The 25669-nt window shown below is 32.1% G+C and overlaps 2 protein-coding genes across 2 annotated transcripts; both read left to right on the forward strand.

The window, feature by feature from the left end:
• The first annotated feature begins 38 nt into the window (after positions 1-38).
• LOC133206007 (uncharacterized) lies at positions 39-7815 on the forward strand. Its single transcript, XM_061341913.1, has 4 exons — positions 39-189; positions 450-677; positions 3321-3455; positions 7446-7815. Exons 1-4 carry the CDS (start codon positions 117-119, stop codon positions 7706-7708), a joined length of 699 nt encoding a protein of 232 aa, XP_061197897.1. The 5' UTR covers positions 39-116; the 3' UTR covers positions 7709-7815.
• Positions 7816-10066: 2251 nt separating this feature from the next.
• On the forward strand, positions 10067-12017 carry LOC133204626 (uncharacterized). Its single transcript, XM_061340377.1, has 3 exons — positions 10067-10295; positions 10581-10715; positions 11733-12017. Exons 1-3 carry the CDS (start codon positions 10067-10069, stop codon positions 11963-11965), a joined length of 597 nt encoding a protein of 198 aa, XP_061196361.1. The 3' UTR covers positions 11966-12017.
• Positions 12018-25669: the final 13652 nt, after the last annotated feature.

The following is a 25669-nucleotide window of genomic DNA, read 5'->3' on the forward strand; positions in this document are numbered from 1 at the left end:
GTGACTGTGAAAGTTTTATCTCAGGTGGACGGGAACTTCCTTGTCAATCCCACAATTCTCAAATCTTTGAAAAAAGGCCCATTATGCATATGTGATAAGTTAAATTTAGATACGACATGATAAGAATGGGAATTTTAATTATGGCAGTGTTCAACATTTTAATTATAGAGAGTGCAAGACCTCAAACAGGTAGGGTTAACATATTATGCATTACGTAAAATAATGTCAGGAGAAGAAAAAAAATGAATAAATTAAATATTCAAAATAGTTTTGAAATAAAATGTAATCGATTATGTTTAACACGTAGTCTACATAGAAATAATGTGTAATGTACATTTAATAAAAAGGAAACAGTTAAAAAACATTTGAAATAATTGTTACAAGGAAGTTTATTTTGCTAACTAATTTCCAAAAAGATTGTTAAAATTGATTTTCTTTCCGCAATATAGTTGATATGCTCAAGTCATGTGGAAAGAACCTCCCAACAGAAAATGCACTTCTTATTGAAGTCAACGGTAAACGTGAAATACACGGAGACAAATGCACGTGCACTGTGAAGACGGAAAAGAAACGGCACTTTCTGATAAATATTGAAAAGTTCACCCTTGGTAAAGGGGGAAATTGTCCTCCGGAAAAACCACACCTTGACTTCTGCATAAACAAGACTGATTGTTTTGGTATGTAGTACAAACCTGAGGAAAATATGTAGAAAAAAAAATTCTCAAAAATTTCTGCATAAAAATGATGTTCTTTGTCAGGGATGTGCTCATTTATTACTTATCACATATATATGTTATTCACATTCTTTTAATGAATAGTTTAATCCACCTTTAAACTGCATACAGCCCATGGCAATCGCAACTTCTCGGGCTTTTCCGACAAGCCGAAATACTTCTAATGTCATGTGTTTCTTAAGCGTCCAGGACAACCCATTTTATAAACATTGAAATACATGTATATGTAGGAGGACCTTTTATCTGTGTAGTCTGAAGCTTAACTTTATATTGAATGTAAAGATATTACTTGAAATATACTTCAGAAGGGTAACTCAACTCTGGCTATCAAATACTTTAATAAATAGGAAATGACTCCATTTTGTATGAAATAACACCTGGTGATGTAAATACATTCGAGGTGTTTTTCCGAGATTGCCGGAAAAGCTCGAGAAGATGAACCCATGGATCTAATTGAAGATTAATTTAGTCGCAGTGTCCTCATGAAAACTTAATTTTCTGCAATCGAGCACAGTTGCTAATAGAGAGGAATCCCTCCCCCCTCGAACACACCCCTGGTCGAAGGATATTTTTTATTTGTCTTCTTTCATAAATTATTCTTCTAGCACACATTTACAATGTATTTTATAGGGAAATTATAAAAAAAAAACAAAAAAAAAAAAAAAACAAAAAAAAAAAAAACATAGAATAAACGTTCCGTTAAAACATTTTATTCTACGTTATTTTTTGGAATTTACATGAGTAATACATTAATTGTAAATGTGTGCTAGAAGAATAATTTATAAAAGAAATCAAATAAATATATCCTTGGATCCGGGTGTGTGTATTCGGGAGGAGGGGGGTCTGTCCACAAGCACCCGTGCAATCAAGTGTCCTTTTGATTCTTGATGACCATACATCCTTTTAAAGTCTAAGGGAAAACAATAAGCATAAGTTTTAAAAACAGTTTATGAAGTTGGAGCCTAAAAAAATTGGCCTTGCTCCTGAAAATTTGTATTTGCTCCTATTTTTTCGCAGGCACGTAGTATCAGGTAGGCTGCGGAACCTACTAGCCACCCCCCCCCCCCTTTTCCAAACATAACCTTTTACTGTTGAAAAAAGTTCATTGAATGGCTGATGAATAAAATTTGGTTGTGAAAGAAGTTGGGACACCCGCACCCAACCCCGCCCACACACAGACACAAACACGCACGAAAAAGGATTTACGAGTTCGTAATATTTTCTCTCAGAATAATATGAAACTAAATCATTCTAAAACTTAATTGCACAAATAATTGATCAAAAAGACCTTCCAATATTCAGGTATTCGGTATGATAAAAGGACCCATTCAGGGTATATAATATGAAGAAAAAAATAATTGTTTAAAATAGCCAGTTGAACAAAATATTTCACTAAGGGACGTATCAGTGCACTTGAAAAAAAATAATTATCCACAAATCTGGTATCGTTAAATTTTTACAACAATATCAATATGCCATTTGTTTTAAGGTAATGATACGGAAGTTAATTAATTCTTCAATAGATCTTATTATTTTTTAAATAAAGCTGAATTTGACCATTTTTTTTCGTTTTCTGATTTTCAGTATAAATTTTATGAATTTTGAAGTCTCGCATGAATCCGATATTAAGTTAAATTTCGGGGGAAATATCTTTACGGAAGTTACATGTAATAGTTACGGAAGTTAATTTCCAAATTCTTAGCAATAGATAAAATTAACGTTTGCTTTAAGATGTTGATAAAAAATATGCAGTATTTCACTCCCAAAATAATATTTTTTTTATACCTTTAATGCAGTAACATTCCTGAATTATCGGTACGGAAGTTAAATTTTTAAAAGAGACAACTGTTTTCGTCTAATTCATTTTTTTATAATGTCGAAAATGTAATGGTCTAAAAGTAGCCGACTCGCAACTTGAGTCGATGATATTAGGTTCCATGGTCACTTTTAGGTAAGTTTCATTACTTTGTGAAATCTGCGTTCTCTGTGTGCAATATGAAACAAAATCGTTAAGGAAGTTCATTGATTTTCTTCTGCTATGATTTCGTATGAAAAAAAAAATGCATTTCTTCGCGAGAAGTGGTTTGTAATCTATTTATATAGGGAAAAAAAATTTCTTCAACATTCCTTGCAATTTATTCGGAACGCATGGGTTTTGTTTGTTTATTTGTTTGGTTTGGAGAAGGAAGTATTATTGTAAATTAAAATCACACAAATGCATGTAATATAAGTTCATAGTGTACCAGACACAAGTTTACATAAGTACATTTTCTAAATGCACGTATAATTTTTTTTTTCATTTTCCGGGAAGATATTTTGGGTAGTACAAAGCATTAAACATTTTGTGCAGTCAATGTTAATGTCTGATATAGATTTAATCCTCAGAAGTCATCATGCGCAGTGTTTACTTTATTGTCTAGGGAAATTGAACATTATAATTAAGGTAAATTCTCAACAAAAACGGAAAATGAATCCGTAAAAGATCTGTACCTCAACAATGATTGCCAAGGGACTTCGACACTGATCACCGTATTAAGTAAGGCCTTGTACATGTATTTAATCAAAAGATATCATTTTACACTACAGCTCATGAATGTGGCACCCTGAAGAAATCAAAATTTCTACCAATAACTGCCAACAATGTATTTCAAATACGGCTTCACTCAAAAAAGATCACACCACATGACGAATTCCTGATTGTAGCAACGTCATTATATCAAGGTAAATGTATTCTTTTAGCAGCTTAACATTTAAAAATTCTTTGTTTGTTCGCCAGTCAAGTATATTCCAAAACTACATGTATTACAAACTAGTCCCGGAGAATTGACCCCTCTATGGAGTTGGGTCACCAGTATAAAGTTAATTATAACGATTTTGCTTCTTACAGATTTACCACTTTTTCCTTTAGTAATCATGATTATAAATATTGAAAGAAAAAAAAGGGGGGATAAATCCATCGAAAAATTAGCATTTGTTTGTAGTATAATTCAACGGAAACATCAGTTAAATGACATGCTCAAACTACGAAATATGCTTGAAACAATTCTCTCTCACAGGTACTTGTGGACAGGACCCCCCCCCCCCCCGATATTCAACCCCGGGGCTTGTTGCACATTTTTTTTCACAAATTATATTTATTACACTTATTCATCTTGTGTACCATAGGAAAAAATCGTGAAAACTTCAAAATAATCGTTACACATAAAAAATACCCCACTATACATTATAAGAGAAAAAGGTATGCCACTCCGGTTGTTTACGTTGTACCCCCACTGGTCTTTCTGGGTTTAAAAACATGTATTTATTTTATTTTAACCTAAAATGTCGGTTCACACTGTCTCTACATATATTTCTGTCTCCGTTCATGCTATCGGATTGACTCTGCATCTCGTAAGAATCCCACAATTAATCCTTAAACAGCATTGCAGTCAGTGCGTTGAAAAATCCTTAGGTAAACGCAACGGAAGTACACCAAGAATGTATCACTTATTAAGATAACGTCCGAGAGAGTTTTGGCATGACGTAATAAAATCTCTCGGGTGTTATCATAATAGGTAATATATTCTCTATGCTTTACTTTATGATTTTTCAACGCATTGACTGTAGTGCTGTTTAAGGAGAAATTGTGGGATTCTTACGAGATGCAGAGTCAATCCGATAGCATGAACGGAGACAGAAATATATGTAGAGACAGTGTGAACCGACATTTTAGGTTAAAACAAAATAAATACATGTTTTTAAACCCAGAAAGATCAGTGGGGGTACATATATATTTAAACAATAAAATGCTTCCTTTGGTTGTTAGTGCGGGAATTAATGTCGCAGTTGTTGCAGAAAAAATACATAACCCGCGTAAGCGGGTTATGTGAATTTTTTTCTGCAATAGCTGCGACGTTAATTCCCGTACTAACAAATAAAGAAAGACATTTTACTGTTTATATTTATATCTCTATTTAAAAAACATTCAAAGTAAATTAAATATATTAAATATAATTGTATTATAGATGTGAATGTCACTGTATGCATAATTGATGGAACAGTAGTTTTATAGAAATCTATGCAGGTGGCTTGCTTAGTGTTGTTTACTGACTGATTAACCGCAATGGTTTTTATAAGAAATAAAGGAAATAATATTCAGTGGATGTAAATATAACGTAAACAAACCGGAGTGGCATACCTTTCTCTCTTATAATGTATAGTGGGGGTATTTTTGTGTGGAACGATTAGTTTGGGATTTTCACGATTTTTTCCTATGGTACACATGATGAATAAGTGTAATAAATATAATTTGTGAAAAAAAAATGTCCAACAAGCCCCGGGGTTGAATATCGGGGGGGGGGGGGGGTCCTGTCCACAAGTACCTGTGCTCTCTCTCTCTCTCTCCTTGAAACGTAAAAAAATCACATCATCAGAAGACAAATGGGTTTAATGTCTTTAATATTTAGGGAAACATAATAATAAAAGGATACTGAAATCATTAAACTTAAAAAACAACGTTTTAATACGTTATATTTCCATTAGTGAACTCTTCAAAATTAGAGGCGCGTTTGGTCGTCTGACTGGGACAGCATGGCATTGCGGATAATACAAAACATGTCAATCTCAATCCAGTTTTAAATGTTAAATGTATTTGTCATTCCAATTAAAGAATAGAATAACTAAAAGACATATGTAAGAGAGCGAGAACCCTAAATTTATCATCCATTAATAAAAAATACGACATTTCCGAGGCATGTGTATTGTATTTAGAGGTACAATATGATAAATAGATACATACATGTACGATCAACAATAGATATAAATTGATATCGTTGTCATTCCTACTCTTGATGTATATAAAGTTCACAAAAATAAAATATTTCATTTGCATTTTCTAAGGATTTGTTCATCGACATTCAACATATTGTTTACATGTTTATATAACGTTTGTCCCTGAAATCCCGCGAGATTTGTACATTTTCCGACTTTTTCACAAAAGAGCGCACTAAGAAGTATAACTCTTCCATAGTGGAAATAGAACGTAAATTCACGTGCATTTTGATACGAGAGCTTTTTCCTCTGTATATTTTTGTTGTATTTAAGACCATGAAAAACAGTTATGTGGGTTCAGTTATCAATATATTAACAGATGATGGTCGTGGAAAAATTTATTTCAAGTGAAAAAGTAATTCAAAAAATCAAAGCGCTTCATCTTTAAGATGGGATTACTTTCTCTCTTATAACTCCATTTGTATTGAATAATTTTCTATTTGTATCGTATAATTTTTCATTTGTATTGTAAACTGTGCCATTCGTATTCTATTATATTTGCATTGTAACATTTTTATTTGCATTGTATAATTTTTTATTTGTATTGTAATTTTTTTATTTGTATTCTATAATTCTCCATTTGTATTGTATAATTTTCCTTTTGTATTGTATACTTTCCATTTGTATTGTAAAATTATACAATACAAATGGAAAATGTTACAATACAAATGGAAAATTTTAGAATACAAATAAAAATTATATAATTACAAATGAAAAATTATACAATACAAATGAAAAATTATAGACTACAAATGAAAAATTATACAATAGAAATAAAAATTATACAATACAAATGAAACATTATACAATACAAATGAAAAATTATACAATACAAATGAAAAATTATAGAATACAAATGAAAGTTATACAATACAAATGAAACATTATACAATACAAATGAAAAATTATACAATACAAATGAAAAATTATAGAATACAAATAAAAATCATACAATACAAATGAAAAATTATAGAATACAAATGAAAAATTAAAAAATACAAATGGAAAATTAAAAAATACAAATGGAAAATTATAGAATACAAATAAAAATTATACAATACATATGAAATATTATACAATACAAATGAAAAATTATACAATAGAGATGAAAATTATAGAATACAAATGAAAGTTATACAATACAAATGAAACATTATACAATACAAATGAAAAATTATACAATACAAATGAAAAATTATAGAATACAAATAAAAATCATACAATACAAATGAAAAATTATAGAATACAAATGAAAAATTAAAAAATACAAATGGAAAATTATAGAATACAAATGGAAAATTATAGAATACAAATAAAAATTATACAATACATATGAAATATTATACAATACAAATGAAAAATTATACAATAGAGATGAAAATTATAGAATACAAATGAAAGTTATACAATACAAATGAAAAATTATAGAATACAAATAAAAATCATGCAAGACAAATGAAAAATTATAGAATACAAATGAAAAATTAAAAAATACAAATGGAAAATTATAGAATACAAATGGAAAATTATAGAATACAAATAAAAATTATACAATACAAATGAAATATTATACAATACAAATGAAAAATTATACAATAGAGATGAAAAATTATAGAATACAAATGGAAAATTATAGAATACAAATAAAAATTATACAATACAAATGAAAAAATATACAATACAAATGAAAAATTTTAGATTAGAAATGAACATTTTACAGTACAAATGGAAAATTATACAATACAAATGGAAAAGATTGAATATTGCAACGTTTGACATGCCATACTTTCTCGTATTTGACGCATATATATTTATTGTCGAATGTTAAAATATTGAAACAGATAATTATAATGAGTTTGAAATATTCTCCTACAGTTTTTTACTTTGACGTTTTACTTTTAGCTCCATGTAAACCCAGAGACTGGAAATGCTCTGCGACTGACAGTTACTGCATCAACGGAACGCTGTTATGTGATGGTCACAAAAATTGTCCCAACGGCGAAGATGAAGATAGATGGCGCTGTCACCCGAAACAACCAATGAACATTTTCCTCATGATATTCCTCGTCATTTTCATCTTACTCGTCATTTTTATCGGAATGCCGTCCCTAGTTTTGTTGAAAAAAGTAAATTGTAGCTTTCCCCTTCGATATGAAAGCATCTGAGCGTATTTGATATTTATTAAATTGAATTTAGAATACTTTTTTCTGACATTTGTTGTAAAAAAGTGAATAGTATACTCAACATAAATACACCAAATAAATGTGCACCTTACCCCAACTACTTGTTAAAGCCAACCTCTGAATTTACTTTGATGGAAACGGTCTTCAGTACATTAACTGGTCAGTAATTGGCTTGGAATATAGAGAACCCCAAATTCTGCTGACGTTTGACCTGAACATCCATAGGGGGCACCTCCTTACTATGACTAACTTGTGTATGAAGCTTCATGAAATATCTAAGTGAAGAATTCTCTTAATAATGTCCGGAAATTAGTTTTCTACCGACATACCACCCGGCCGATTCAAACAACATACTAGTACCCTTCGAGAGCGAGGGAGGGAGAAAAAATTAAAGTACAGCACAGTGCTTTACCAATCTACATGTATCTCGGTGGCAATTCCTGTTCATTACTGATAACATATTTTTTTGTTTTTTTTTTTTTCTAGAATTAAATTTAAAAAAAGAAGAAACATATCAAAGAAAATACGCAATAAAAATTGCAAAGAATGCCTTAAAGTCTAATGGATAAAGATACATGTATACCTAATTAGCATATGGATAACAGGATAAAAATGTTTAGCGTACAGAAGTAAAATTTGAGATATTGTCTTCCCACAAATATTTATTAAAATTTGTTTTTACGGATTATATTAATATCCTCCTGGTAACATTACACCATAACGGTTGAAAATGCATGGCAACGGGTTAAAGTATAAAAAAAACAATGCGCACAATTTGTGATGTCGGTTTTCCGTGACATTTTCCTTTAATTAAATGTATTCTAAATACATTCAGTATAACAACAAAAATAAAAATACATTACATGTTTATTTAGGGATACATGTGAAATTATCCCTAAAAAAAACCATTGTTGACCTCGGCTTCGCATCGGTCAACGATGGTTATTCCATATGTAATACTTTTATACTATCACACCCCTGTAATTTTGGTATCTCTAATTGATCGGTCAGAGTCTCATGTTCTAAGATTTGTCTCCATACTTGATGATCGATGAGCGTCTCAAGAAAAAAAATGACAGCTTTATTTCTTTAAGAAAATTGTCATGATAGTGACTAAACCTTTTTTCTAATTGACTACTGTTTCTATCATAGTTTTATACAAAAACACTGTACGTCCATGCCCTTTGTAAAGAGTAAGGAATATTTCCTGCCAACATAATATTGCTTTTTGTAACAATCTGATTAAAATCTTTGTTACGCTCCGAAATTCTGATGGTCGCTTTGTACAGCGACCATCAGAATTTCGGAGCGTAACAAAGATCTGATTTTAATCAGATTGCTATTTGTAACCGAATAACATCAGAAACGTACATGTCCTTGTGCGTCCCTCCGCATCTCTCAATAACAGCATGTAGAAAGTGCCCAATTTTTCATCTGTTCAGAAATCTGTGTATCAAGTTTTTTTCCCTCCTTACTCATCAATTTATTACCCTTGGAATAAGTTATCATATCTCCTGGAAATATTTAAGTGTTTATTTCCCCGTTTCAAGTTACGACTGGGATTTTATTAACGCACGGCATATTATAAAGAGTTTAAATCTCCTTTGCTTCTTGCTTTTTATGTTCAATGCACATACAAACGTTGACAGGATAACGAAGCATGTAATGACTGTGGAATCAGGATACTGAGACATTAACGTGTAAATCGTTTTGTTCACCAATAAATCTTCACTACGATCAAAAACATAGAAATTGAAGTAAAATTTGGAAATTAAAACGATAAGATCGAATGTCAAAGAAAGAAGATGGACGAAAAACATTTCCTGGCTGTCTTTTTCCTCATTTGTGATGCCAATTGTCAAATTCTGGATAACTCTTTATATAGCCCGGGTAGGAAAATTAATGATGCTTTTCTTAATTCATCATCTCTGTTGGTTTAATGAAATAATCTGTGTATATACTTTCTAAAAATGAAAGAGAGAGAGAAAAAAATTGAAAATTACAAGATGTTGACATTATTTCTGATGAGATAGAATAAAATCTGAGCAGAGAAGTGAAAAAGATTTAATACAATAATGTGAAATTATAGAAATCCCTATTGCTCAAAGTCTGTTTAATTGAATTCCAAGCTCTCAAATAGGAAAATCATTGATAATAATATATAATATCTTATTTCTTCCGCAAAATATATTGATATCGAAGATGGTAATTAACTATATGTATGATGGTGTTTATCAGTTTCAATTATAAATCATCCGTTAATGGTTATACCTATTTTAAACTTTACATAAATACCATAATCTTATTATTTCGTATTATTATTTATCAGAAACCGTGTACATGTTCGAAAACTGTGGAAATCAGTCTCTAGAAATAAAACAGGCAGTAATAATAGAAGCCCGTAGAAATGCAACTGAATATCCGCCATCACTCAACTGTTCACTTCCGGTTCACACCGTGACAAACCACAGCATCCAGATTAATATAGAAATGTTAGAAATGGGGGATGGAGTTAACTGCTCTTGGAAGAGGCCTCAGCTGGACTTCTGCGTCAATTATTCTTGTAATGGTAGGAAACATATCACTAGTTTTCCTTTCTTCTCCATTGTAAGAGATTTTTGCAAGAAGATGTATTTTAGGAAAGCTAAACAAAATAGATGAACAAAGATATATACAGAGTTACATAGCATTAAAAATACTCTTCAAAGCATTGTATACTGTAAAAGACGAAAAAAGGCTATGGAAAACCGATTTGCTTTTGAAAGTTGCTTAGATGTACATGTATTACTAAATCACATACTAGTAACTGGTTGCACATAAAATAATTCAATGACATTTTTTTTTATTCTTGAAGTGCATGAATGTGGTCTAGTGAAGAGATTTAAAAGTTTACAACATTTTAAAGGAGAAAACCTGAAATTGGAACTCCTCCTAGAAGAATTCAACGATACATGTAACTTTCAGCTCGTAGTCACGTCAACTTACCCAAGTATGATACAATTTCCATATCATATATGCAGTCGATGACATTCGGTCATTTACAACACAAGTACACTCTATATTGACCATTTAGAATACAAAAACCTGAGATCAATAAAAACAAGGGTTCCGAAAATATATATCCCGAATGTTTAGTCCTATTGACCTTGACCCTAGAGTCGAGGGGATGATACACACACCCTAAGATTATGACTTAAACTTACGATCTGGAGTAAAAAAAGATTGTGCAAATACTATGCAGCTCTTCGCTGCAGTTCAAACACCGTCTGTATACATGTGAATAACCAGGGCCCAAGCTAATGTCGAGTAAAAAAGTAGGTCAATTTTGGAATTGATTTCACCATATTTCAGGAATCTTGGGAATTTCGGAATGAACTTTGGTAGTAATGTAGATTGATTATATATGAATAGATATGAATAGAAAGTAAAACTTTAGGGCATTCGATTCAAAAGTATTAACGAAAGTGGGTACCTCTGTTCATGTAAGGAGTTCCATACCTTTATCTTTTTTATACACCCCAATTTTTTAAAGTCGGATTTAAGCTATCCAAAGGCTTGTGTTATAGGAGTAACTTTTTATGGAGCACAGAATTCTATGCATTGTATAATGTATATACATGTATTCAGTGGCGGATTCAGGATTCTTGAAAAGGGGGGGGGCAGTTGGGGGTCAGGATGGGGGCCCAAGGGGCTTCGAAACTCGAAGATTTTAGAAGTTATTTGAAACAGTTGTTTGACTTATTTTTAGCTAAATTTTAGGTATAATTAATGTAATAACCCATACCGCAAAATTCATTTATTAATTATGTAGATATTCAAGGTGGAGGGGGGCAGACCCCCCTCTAAATCCGCCATGATATTGTATGGATTTTTTAGGCAAGAAACATTCTACAGGTAAATAGTTTACAAACTAAATAAATTGAACCTTTGCTGAAAAAACCAAGTATTTCAATTAAATCTAATGAAATATACAGTGTACTTTGTTAATAATTTCCTTTTCATACAGAACCCTGTAATACTGGAGATTGGCAGTGCTTTGGTACTAAACTCTGCATTAATGGTACATTATATTGTGACGGACATAAGAACTGCCCTAAGGGGGATGATGAAGATGTCTGGCGGTGTCACCCACGACAACCAATGGATCCTTACCTCATGGGCGGCATTATGATCGGTATCTTAGTGGTCATATTTGCTGGTCAACCATCGCTTACTCTTCTACAGAAGCTGGCTCAATAAAACTCTTTTTATGCTCCAAGATCAACGATTAGGGGAAGGAGATGGTTCTGTTCTTTTTTGTCTGCAACGTTATCCTTGTTCATAAGTTTTGAACAAGTTTTGAATCAGTATACTTCGACGTCAGTAACTTATAACCAGAGAATGTATCATGAGACATGTTCAAAGACATTTGAATGAAATCAAGTCCACTGGGACATGTTCTATACATTGTATTTTGAATTCTTTAAAGTTCATGCTTAATGTAAAAGCAGTTAAAACAAAAATATACAGTTAAAATCATCAGCTGTGATTGCATTGTTAAAATATAAATTATATATTTCTAATTTTAAGTTTAAAATGTTTCTGATTTTATATACCTATTATTAAAGGTTTTTACTGGATTTGTCCTTTTACTTCCTTTTTATCTCACCTGAGTCGAAGGCTTAAGGGAACTTTTCTGATCAAAATTTGTCCGTTTTCTGTCGTCGTTGTTGTCGTCCGTCGTCGTAAACTTTTACAATTTCATCTTCTCCAGAACCACTAGGCCAATCTCAACCAAACTTGGCACAGAGTATCCTTGGGTAAAGGGAATTCAAGTTTGTTCAAACGAAGGGCCACTTCCCTTTACAAGGGGAGATAATTATGTAAAAAATTGGATTGAGTCATTTAAAAAATCTTCCTCCTAAGAACCACTGGGGCAGAAAAGCTGAAACTTATATGAACGCTTCCTGACAACGTGTAGATTCGAGTTTGTTCAATTCATGACCCCCTGGGTGGGACCACTATGGATTAACAGAATTTTACACGGGTATATATAAAAAAAACACGCAAAAGATTGCGTTTAATCGCATAAATAATTGCCTTTAAAAGCGAAATTCTGTGCGTTTAAACGTAATATGCTTTGCGTTTAATCACAAAAAATTGCGATTTAACGCAATCTTTTGCGTTTAAACGCAATAATGTTGCGATTAAACGCAGTACTTTTTGCGTTTATTTTTGCGATTAAACGCAACAATTTTTGCGCTTAAACGCAATAATCCTTCTTTATAATGATTTGTTTTCCATTTAAACACAAAGATGCCGTAGTTTCAATATCAGACATCAATTAGCCAAAGCTTACAATTACTGGGATCAGAGATTCAAAGGAGATCCGATTGTTTTGTGTCTTTTTGCAAAATTTTCCAGTTTTTGAAAATTGTTGTAAAACAATGGCATCTTAACAATCTGAATGTCTTAACTGTATTAGAATCCAACATTCTTAATGAAGCCTTTGATCAATTGCTTACGTATCACAACTTATAGAGAATGTTTCAGTGGTATTAATAGCACTTGTCAATTTGGTAGTACACATCCATTTGATTCTGGTCTCAAATGCATGATTACATATTCACCTATGTTCTTGTGTTTACTGTATGCAACCATAGGAAGGGTTGTGCGAATATACATTTAACGAGGCCGAGTCTAATTCGAGTGCGCATGACTTTGCGCAGCTTTCTAATTTCATGCAGTCATATTTGTGACATTTCATATTTCCCAAATATTGTGATTTTCATACAAAATTAACTTTATCTGTAACACCTATGGGTCTGAAATTGTGTTTTTACGACAATAATTAGGAAAAAACCCGCTGAAATGGCTCAAACGACGTCACAGTTTTCCGATTTTGTAAGCAATACACGACGCTGAAGAATGACACATGACTCGCTTGTATATTCAAGACGTCCATGGATATTGACTAAAAACTGTTGACAGAACATCAAAAGAAACATACATTGCTATTTTTTATCAAAATAATTCATCTGCGCCGGTAATTCATCTGCACCGATATATACATATACCGCTATCTGGCAATTTTAGAGGTAATGGGCATTGAAAAAATAAACTTTGTAATAATTCCTACACCAACCAAATTGGTCAACTTTTTTTCAATGTCACAATTTGGTGACATTTTACAATAACTTTCATGTACTTGGCTGAAAAAGAAATCTCTAGGGCAGAAATACCAAAAATATGAAAAAAATGTGATAATTTGGCGCTTTTCCAACAAATTCCCATAGGGTCCAAAAGTAAAATTTGACAATTTTTGAGATGGCCCCCTAAGAAATCGGGACGGTAAACATTCGTTTTTTTTAATATTAGAACAATAAATATAATAGTAAAAATTAATTCAAGAAAATTTATCAAAATCTCTAGGGTAGAAATAATTAGACTCGGCCTCGTTAAGTCTAAATACTCCATCATGTTGTATGCAATTCAACATTTCATCAGTCGTTTCCTGAACCCCTTTATACATGGGTTCAACGTTTTTAGGGGATAGTTTTTTTAACAAAGCAACTGACCAAAACTTCGTTAAGAATATAGAGATCTAATAAGTTAAGACATGTCTCGTTCTTAGGTTGCCTTTGATTTTACAATCCGACATTTTTTTTCTCCTCGATTCAGTGATTTATCCTCTCAGAGAGCGTTTGCTCGGAGAAATCTGATTCTAATAAGTCAGACAATAACAATTTCCTAATAAGAAAAAAAATATAGAGAAAGAAATAAAAGATATCGGTATGCGTGAGTCCATTGATTGCCTTTAAACACAAAGATTATTGCGTTTAAACGCAAAGATAATTGCGTTTAAATGTAAAAATTATTGCGTTTAAACGCAAAAATATTATTGCATTTCAACGCAAAAAACTTCTGCGTTTAATCGCAATGTTATTGCGTTTAAACGCAAAAGATTGCGTTCAATCGCAATCTTTTGCTATTAAACGCAAAGTGTGTTGCGTTTAAATGCAATGTACATTGCGAGTAAACGCAGTTTTTTGCGTTTAATAGCAATGGTTATTGCAATTAAACACAATCTTTCGTGTTTAAACGTAATAATTATTGCGTTTAAACGCAATAAAAAATATTTTATTCTCTGAACTGGCCTCAAGGGGCTTCCGTGGCTTTTACCTTGAATTAAAAAAATAACAATTTTATAAACTGAAATACAAGGCTGAAAAAAGACACAGTTATAGATGTTTTCTCAAATGCTTTGAGACATGATTAACAAGATTTCAATTTAATTTTCCCGGCTTTTTCTCATTAGCCTTGCAAAATTATTTTTTCCAGTATCAACTTTGATACTGCTTGTAGCAGCATTCAAATTTTACAGATAATTTTTATGTATTTGTTTACAATATGTGAGTATATGTACATATTAATGTGAATTGTACTGTTTCGTTTTACAGTACACTTCAGGTACTCAACACAGTAACATACTTTTGTCATTATTATTATCATTATTCAAATATATATATATATATATATATATATATATATATATATATATATATATATATATATATATATATATATATATATATATATATATATATATATATATATATATACGAGTATATGTTAAAAAGTTATATAAAATTCATACGGACACTACAGTATATATTAGATATTAAGTCTGGATACAAATTAGAATTTCCATTGATTCCTTCTTTAAAGGTGCTTAGACACAGATTTAAAGTTAATTTTCAAATTTCTCAAATTTTCTGTATAATTTCATGACTTATATGTTGCTATAGCATTTCATACGAAAATTTGATAAAAATATTATTTTATCTGGAAGTTATTGAAACTTCGAATTTCTGGACGCATTTGATAGACACATCCTTGCACTTTCACAAATTTAACTTTATTCTTATTACTTTAGAAAAGTAGCAATTTTGTTGTTTATTAATGAAAAATATTAAAACTATAATGCAGAAATTTCAGAGTAGAAATGTAGAAAGCAAAATCCTCTCACCAGTATTGTCAGTCTGTGCTCAGTGGTGTGTGCAGAGTTTAACAATTGAACACACCCGGTGAAATGTAAACATGTACAACAACAGAGCTCGTGCCCTGTTTACAAAAACAGTTTACGTTTCACGGGTGTATTCAATTTGTTAAACTCTGTACACAACTACACAACACTGAGCACGGGCTGACAATACTTAAGTGAGTGGGTTTTGCTTTCACACATTTTTACTCTGAATTTTCTGGATCATAGATGTAATATTATTTATTAATACACAACAAAATTGCTACTTTTCGTACGTATTAAGGATAAAGTTAAAAATTGTGAAAGTGCAAGGATGTGTTAATCAAACTCCTCCCGAAATTCGTAGTTTCAATAATTTCCAGATTAAATAAGTTTTTAATTTTATTTTCGTGTGAAATGCTATAGCAACTTATAAGTATTATAATATTATAATACTTATAATGATATTATACAGAGAATTTGAGAAAATATAAACTTCAAATCTGTGTCTATGCACCTTAAAACTCTGCTAGAGAAACATTTGTGAACAGCGCACAGGCAATGTATTTGGAATGTGAAATACAAAAATTGAAAAACAAAGGTGTGATTCGGGAACCTGTTTTCCGTGATGACCAGTTTATTTCAACGGTATTTCTTCCTATAGGTGACAGCACATTTTTAAAAAGACGCTTATTACACTGTTGCAGTATGAGATTTAAATAGAAAAAAAATCATGCGGTTCATTTGGAAAGGACAACTTTGGGAGTACAGCAATTTAGCAAGATTTCATACTAAATTTGATAATTCTTGAGTCGAAAAGACTCATATTTCTATTAAAATATCAGTTGCTTTCATTTAACCTTTTAGCCAGAAGAATGGTTTAAGCAATGATAAAAGAGGTGAAATCCTATTCTGGGACAGAAAGAGGGGGAAATTTGACTCTAGTGTGAAATTTTTCCTCGGGAGAAATCCTAGTCTGGGGTACAGATTCCGGGGAGGGGGTGGCTTTGGGGGAAATCCAACTCTACACGACCAGTTCTTATGAACTCTTGGAGAGGGTCAACTATAAAAAAATTAAATTTAAAAATAAGTACGATTCGCATATGAAAAGTGGCTAGAAATTGTAGTTCGCAAATCTACGTAATGTTCACATACCTGATACCTTTTCAGTTACACTTGTCTTGGAATTTCTCACCGGGCTTTGATAAAGAATACTCTTATAGTACAATAAATTCCGCCAGGAGTTTTCGAAGTTGTTTACCTCCAAATGTTCATGATATGGCTATCCGTGAATTAGACGTTTTCGTGAGAGAAGTCTTTATCGACCGCCCTATTTTACCGAGGTGTACAGAAACCTGGGATGTGAGCACTATCTTATCGTTTATTCGTAGTATGGGAGATAATGAAGTATTATCAGTTTTTGATTTAACATTAAAGCTTGATATGCTATAAGCGTTAGAAACAGGACAGACAGCGCAGACTTTATCACTTTTAGATTAAGATAACATGCATGTTTACGAAGATAGTATTTGGTTTTGTGAACATAGTCTTGTAAAACTTCAAGACCTTCTTATCATATAAATTTGTCATTTCCTGAGAAGACGCTTTGTGTTGTGTCATGTATTAAAGTATGTACAACTAAAACGGCAAAATTTAGAGGTAATGGGAATAGCAAACTTCTTTTGACAACCTGAAATCCGTTCCGAGAGGCATTCAAGGACAGTATTTCTCGCTGGATGAGAACTCTGATATCTGAATCTGGCTTTGATACCAGCAAGCTTTCTGGATTTATTAACACCGTGAATATAACGAATATTAACACCGCCAGTTATTTTCCCCCTATACAGTATTACGTACTTAACCTTGAGCTCTTTCCCATGGGAACTAGGGTACGTTATGTAAATAACTCATAATTAAATATTTTAACTAGGTTTGTATTTTAACTCAGGAATAATCAAATATTGAGTTAAATACTGATCTGGAAGACGGCTTGTAAATCCCCCGTAATACCCAACGTTTCTTGGTCTTGGTGCTTCGGAGAAATCTAATTAAAATTCAGCTTACAGGTTAGTCTCCTTTAATTCTTTAATCAATAGGCAAAAAGAAATGTAGGGCTTTATATTCAGGCACAAGAGGTTTTTTACCAATTTTTGTGGGACTGTTTTGGTTCTGAAAGTGTATAGCAAAAAAAATATTTGAGGGAAAAAGGGTTAGTTAATATATTTTTATATTTTAAGGGTACCGTCTTAAAATACGCAGAATTAAAATTCAAATTGTGTACATTTTTTGTGCGCAACAAATATGCTCTATCTGATCGTCCAACCCTTTTTTCAACTAATTAGCCACGGATCTGAAGGTACATACATGCTTCAAATATTTAAATACTAATTTATATGAAAAAGTCTAATGACCATGCTTTTGGCCAAAAAAGTCATCCAAGGAGAGGGTGTTATTTTAATTAAATGCTAGCTGCATCAGTGATAAATGTTGTCTCCTGGAATTTTAAAGATATAAGATATTTGACAAGATTTCTTTATACGTGGATATGACAAAAATTCTTTAATTTGTGTTTGATCAAACAAGTAACTAATTCAGTTTATCTATCAAATAAGTTATAAAATGCAGTGAATTTTGTCGATTGTTTTATTTATTTATTTATTTTTTGCTTTGAAATGATTTTATTGTTTATCTAATCTCATCGGTAAAATCTTTTGCATTTGCCAATTATTACCTTCGGGATGGATATCACATTTTTACAGGAAGACGTTACCTCGATTCTGTACTTTCGGTACTCTGATTATGTTTCCTTCGTCAATTAAGTACTAAATAAATGGATGAATACTTAGTTGATTTGTTAATTTATTTTCTAAAATATGAATTCATATTTCAAAATTAATGTATATATGTCTAATATGTATCTTGAAAATTCCTACAGAGATTTGCATGATTTTATCAAAATACTAGCTTTGACATTTTATGTCATTCTGCTTTAAGTATTCAAGACTTACAAATAGACACCTGAGTGTAAATTCCCCTCCATTTATTATAGTGATATGTTTGTTGGCAATGTTTTCACAACACATTTGCGTGTAATTCTATACAAGGAATGCAAATATTCAATGAATAAAGTATATTAATTAATTATGCATTATTTTCCACGAAAGCTTTCAGTCTGGATCCAAAGAATTTTTTCTCTTAATAGCAAAATATATTTTATTCATGCTAGCACACCTTTTTCCTTGAATTGGGGGGAGGAGGGGGGTAACAAATTCAAATTAAACCGTGCCTTTTTACAGAGCAGGAAGGGAACTTCCATAAGGTCAATAAAAGTTAAGTTTCATTGATAAAAGCATTACTGTGTCATGTAGTGATTATAACGTGTAACTTTTATTTTTAACTACACAAAGTAGTATGTAGACATTTTCCATTCTTTATGTATATAAAAAGTCCCTCTTTATACTAATCCTTTTGAGACGGTAAACTTAAATAAATAAATCTCTGCAAAAAGTACTTTATATTTGAGGAAATGTTAATTGTTATCTGCATGGTAAATTTTCCAAAGAGATATTAGAAAAAGACTATACTAATCCATTTCCGGTTTTGTTTGCACTGGTCTTAACCTTTAACCTTTGTATGGGTCAAGAACGCCACGTGATAGAAATCTAAATAACAGTAACATTGATAGGGGTGGTTTTGTTCTTCCATAAATCTTCACAGCGATCGAAAGCATAAAAAGTGAAGTGAAGATTTCGGAATAAACGAGAAGATTGAAGGTGAATGAAAAAGATGAACGATAAACATTTTCTTGTTTTCCTTTTCCTGATTTGTGATGCCAGTTGTCAAATTCTGGAAAACTCTTTATATAGCCCAGGTAGGAAAATGATACTTTTTGTTAATTCTTCGTCTCGAGAGGTTTAATCGAAATCGTGGTATTATTTCCATAATACCACAAAACAGTAAAATTGTATGGTATATTTATATATTAAAACATTGCTGTGACGTCATGCCTTTGTTCTTGCAGTCTAAAAATTTACCTGTAGCCGTCCGATAATAATAATTAACAGTCCAATAATATATTATCGAACGGCAGTGATAACAAAATCGGACAGTAGTTAAAAAACAACAACTAGAGTGAAATCAAGGTTTAATTTGTCCAGACACCAAAAAAAAAGTTAGGGAGAAAAAAATTCAGGGAAAGCGAACACGAGGAAATTAAGTTGTTAAAAATAGCAAATCCAAGAAGAAACTGGACTTTTAACCTTCCTCAAAAGTAACACTTTCCATTCGTTTTTTTGCAAAGCGTTTTCGATACAGCACTGTGAATAAGCCAATTTAAATTCATTTCTGATAAAGAACCAGTCTGCGAATTTCTACATTTAACGAGGTTTGTTCGCCAATGACCGCACTTTTAAAACCGAAGATTTTCATTATATCATCCAATCAAAATTTTAGATAAAAATCCACATTTTTACTTTCAATGCATTTTGAAGATATCATCCAACACTGTATCTGTATCAATGTCAAACACACTTAATAAAAAAAAATATTCCGAATCCTTCATCACCTGATCACTGTCCATAGTTCCTGCTAAGCCAAACGAATGCCATTGAATGAATGAATGAATGAATGAAGCAAAAGAGTTCACTCACTGATTCTACTGTTTAAAGAAAAAAAACTTCCTCTTTTCTTTTGTCTACTTATTAGATGGTTTCAATGGTAGAAAACTATTGATGCCTGAACTCCTATTGTGTAATTATCGGACTCCTCCAGGTAACTTTTGGACATTTAGATAGCAATGTTTTAAGTAAGATATATGCCTCATACAATTCTATATGTAAAATTATCAGACTGTTTTCGGCCCTAACGGGCCTCAAACACACAGGCACTTGTTTCGGTAATACCATGTTTTAGCACATACCATTTCATGGTTGAATTGGACTTTTCCACACGGCGAGCAGAGTTTTGACGCTGTTTACGGAGACTAAAGAAAATAAAGACAAGCATGCCATATATGGTTGTGTAGATAAATTATCGTAGAAAACATAGGTATAAACAGTTTGTCAGTGTATTTCCTCTGAAAGTGTAAATGAGTGCGATTCTGGGGGAGGGGGTACTCCATGTAATTCGGAGTTAGATACCTTGTGTTATTATTATACTATGGGTTAAAAATTTATTACCGAAACAAGTGCCTGTGCTCAAACAGTCTGATAATTTTACATATAGAACAGTATTCGGCAAATATCCACTACTTAATTTACTGTGTAATACAAAACGAAATCTATGAAAAGATTTTAAAAAATGACTCGTTCTAACCAAATAATTATCTCATATATCTAGTAAGTGTCTCGTTATAACGAGTTAAATGTGGTAATTTCGTTATAACTACATGTGTAAGTAATATATAAATCGTTATATCGAGTTAGTATCTCGCTATTGCGAGTTAGTATCTCGATATTACTAGCTAGTATCTCGCTATAACGAGTTAGTTATCTCGTTATATTTTCATTTCCAACTTTGTTCTCTGTGATAACTCTTTGAAATTTAGGTGTGTTGATTCCTCAACATTTACAACTGAATGTAAAGTGAAAGAGCAAAAGCCTAATTTGCATGTCAATCTCTCGCGGCTGTCTTTGTGTCTCACGTAAGTGGGCAGGGACTTTGGAAAATTGACATGTATTTTAAATATATTAGACAGTATTTCTATAATTATATTTACATTTTTATTTCACATAGAAATGTAAATATCAGAATCAGTCTAGTTTGTTGGGTATGCCAGAGACATCAACGATGGAAACATGGGATAATTTATGCATAACGAGTTATTATCTCACAGGCCCGTAGGAAGCAAATTCAGTTGGGGGAAGGGGGCACAGCCAAAAAATTTCAGTTGGAGGGGGGCACTAACAAAATTCTTTGACAAGCAAAAAAAAAAACAAAAAAAAAAAAACAAAAAAACAAAAAAACAAAACATCAAACGTTTTTACTGAGGGGGCACAAGCATATAGTACCTATGTTTTCTATAGTATTCTATATATCGGCAAAAATATTGGGAGGGGGGTACGGCCCCCCGTGCCCCCCCCCCCCCGGTTCCTACGGCCATGATCTCGTTATAACGAGTTAATGACGTCGTTATCAGGAGTTAGTCAATTCGTAATTACGAGATAAATTTGATCTAAAGAGTTAATGTCTCTAAGAAAAGAATACCAGTATTAGAACTATACAGAAGCGAGTCGATCACATTTGTTTGAAGTGTTCATGACACAGGCAAGTAATATAATTTTTGAAGGGGGAAGAGGGTATCCAGAAAACTGAAAAACTTTGAAAAGGGATTCTTTGTCGATGGTCTCTACTAAGATAGACTGAAATTCAAGGTCATGAGAGAGAACCCTGCAAACTTACAAACGGCCATAAATTCCGTCATAGCTGAACAGAATTTGTACAAAAGATTAGAACTCATGTCAGGTAGACAATCCCATGTACCCATGGAAGTCGATCACTATAGAACACGTCGCCCTAAACCAAAAAAGTATTTATTTTGTGAATCAAGCAAAAAAGTCTTAAAGACTTGAGTGTTGGAATTGTGGAAAGAAGGATCACCAAAAAAGAAATTGCAAAATTCCAAATCAAAACGAACAGTTAAACGATTAAACTCCTTTCAAAATGAGATCGTTGAAAAAAATAAAAATTTCCGAGTTTCAAAATTAATATCGCGGGAAATCCGAATTCTTGCATTATTCAAATTAACAAGCAAAACTTCCGAGCACTAATCGGTACAGAAGCCGAAGTTTCGTTAATTCAATCAGAAACTTTCAGATTTTTCAAAACATTCCACAATTATCAGAAGAAAAGAGTCAATAACCATTCAGTAATTGGTGAAAGCTTAAACATCAAAGGGAAGGCATATGTCAGTTTTCGAGTGGGATGCATGGCTTTGTACCATCCATTTTATGTTATTAAAAATATTAATCGAAATGTCATACTGGGACGTGATTGGTTGATAAAAAATGGTGTATGTCTATAATATGATTCAGGGTAATTCAAAATTGGTAAAACATACATTCCATTTGAAGAAGATACTCATATATCAGCAGTGGTAAGAGTCAATAATCAAACACAAACGGCGCATGCTTATTTGTGGAAACTAAAATCCAATTTTGTTGTTGAAGATGAAATTTCATCAATTGAAAATGGTTTTGTAGGAAACGAAACAGGCCTCATGATAGGAAACTCTCTAACAAAAGGTAAAAATAACAGTAGAGTGCCGATTCAAAACAATAAAAATTAACAAATAGACGTTCCAAATGTTCACAAGAAAAAATTTCAAATCAATTTTTGTTAATGAAGATCTTTTTGTCGAACGCGAATCTGTCTTAGGTCGAACAGACACGGTTAAAATGAAAGTAGACACAGAAAATCAACCAATAAAATCACGACCATATAAAGTTCCTCTCAGCAAGCGCAAAATTGTTGATTGCAGCACCTCTCATTGATTTGAAAAAAGTATGTAAAATTTAAATGGATGAAGCATGTTAAAAGGGGTTTGAAAGAAAGCAACCGTTGTGCCGTTGTTAGCATACCCAGATTTAAACGATTGATTGTATGTTGCTTTACGTCCCATTCGAGAATTTTTCACTCATATAGAGACGTCACCATATTATACATGTACCGGTGAAGGGCTTCTAATTTAGACATTTACTCGGCACTCAGGGCCATTGAGCAGTGAGGGTTCTTTATCGTGCCAACGCCTGCCGTGACACGGGGCCTCAGTTTTTAGGGTCCCATCTGAAGGACTCGCAACTTTCACTTCAACGTGCCCAGCGCTTGGCGAAGGAACAGATGCTACCTATTTTTTTACCGACTTAGGTCAGTCGCAGTCGAAATTCGAACTCCAGACCTTCCGATCACGGAGCGAGCACTCTACCGACTGAGCTACCGTGACGGTCCTTGATTTAAACGAAGAGTACATTTTGTATACTGACGCATTGGTTAGACCAATAAGTGCATGTTTAGTACAAAGATCAGATAATGATGATGAAATTATTCCCAGTGTTAGGGATGATAAGCCAATTTATTATCTATCAAACACGCTAAGCGATTCTTAAACGCAATGGTCGACAATTGAAAAAAAAAACGAATGCAATAAGTTATGCTTTACGTAAATTAAATCACTATTTACATACATGTACATGTAGTGCTAAATTTTTTAATCAAAACGGATTACAAACCGTTAAAGTATCTGTTAGAGGCTCCAATGAAAAACAGAAAAATACAACTTTGGGCTCTAAGTATAACAGGTTACAATTGTAAGATTGTCGGTGTAAAGACGAACAATGACCCCCATAGATTAGTGACCGGGGGTCATTTTGACGTCGAAAAATGACCCACGGTCATTATTCGACGTCGAAAAATGACTCTTTTGCCTGTAGAAAAAGTGGCATTACCCTAAAAATCTGCATATCCTACGTGAAGAAAAATGACCCCCGTAGAATAATGACCCCATGTAGATTTTGTTAGGGATATGCATATTATATTTTTCTCTTTGATTAAAAAGATTAAGAATTATAAATTTAAAGGCCGGTGGACCAAAATGCTCACCTAAGGTATACATAAAATGACGATACAGGAATGATATGTTGGTCTCCTTAAATCTTTCGAATACTTGTATGATAAATCGACAACATTAATCGACTTCAATATACACTATGTGAAAATGCTTCCATTTTAATTTGACAAATGCATCATTGTTTAGTTTAAATACATATATTCCAGAGAGAGAAAGAGAAAATGTTTATAATGTCTATCAATCTGTCTTTCACTGACAATTTTTAATTGCCAATGAGTACAAGACTAATTAAGTGATATCTTGGCCCAATGCGCTTCTTACTCCATTTTGACTTGCAGTTGTAATTAATCATGTACTCATGAATTGGAAATTGAAAATTGTTAATTAGTGAAAGACATATCTGTTGATAAGTTGCATTTGGGTTAATGTATTTTTAAGTCAGTGATTTTAACAGTGTACAAATATGTAATTTTCGGACATATATCAAAGTATCTTACAATTTGAATAAGAGGAATTATGGGAAGTGTTAGATACTTTTGGTATATTTTCATTCAAACCGAAAGAAAATTAAAGCATCAATTAATTATCCATCGTATATATAGCAAACAAAAGTGGAGATATAGCAATTTAAACCTAAACTGCAATTAAAACTTCAATGAAACCCCAGGAACCGAAAAGGAATGGAGTCGATAAAAAAAACTTTTGCATGCAGATATCCATATTTCACCCCAAAGTGCAATTGATCCATGTGATTTATACATGTACCATCTTTGATTTCATGCCTCTTCTCCTTTATCAGAGGAATGATAAATAATAAAGAAGAATCGAATCTGTTCGAACAAATAGATGCTTTGCTAAGTTGTCCAAACAAATACCCAGTTCGTCTAAACACTAAACAATTCAAAAACAATTTAATCTACTTTTTTTAAAGTGTATTTAATTTGTACGAAGGAAGAACTTTAAAATTGTTCACCCAAATATCTTGTTCTTCCGAACGAAAAACAAACTTATCGGAGCCATTACCTTATTTGTCTTTATTTTCCCAAACAATGATATATTTTTTCTTGGCTTCAAAGGCACCATACTATTGAATTATATTCCAAATTTATAATAGTTATGGCCTTCATGGATTTTTGTAAATTTGTTAATTAGATTCTTAAATTACAAAGAAGTAGCCGAATCGGAAGTCATCCCGTTTTTTTTTAATACTAGTAGCTTAGTTGTTAGTTGGTAATAAATGTTTATAATAAGTAAATATAAAACGGATGAAAAAGAAAGATTAAGATAACAGTTTTATTTAATAGGCACTGTGATATACTTATTCTGCGATATTTATTGTGTGCTGAAAAATAGGTATATAAAACATTTTATCTGAAGA

Source organism: Saccostrea echinata, unplaced genomic scaffold (assembly GCF_033153115.1).
Source record: "Saccostrea echinata isolate AGI-Se365-2 ecotype Australia unplaced genomic scaffold, CSIRO_AGI_Sech_v1 ptg000054l, whole genome shotgun sequence".
NCBI lineage: Eukaryota > Metazoa > Mollusca > Bivalvia > Ostreida > Ostreidae > Saccostrea > Saccostrea echinata.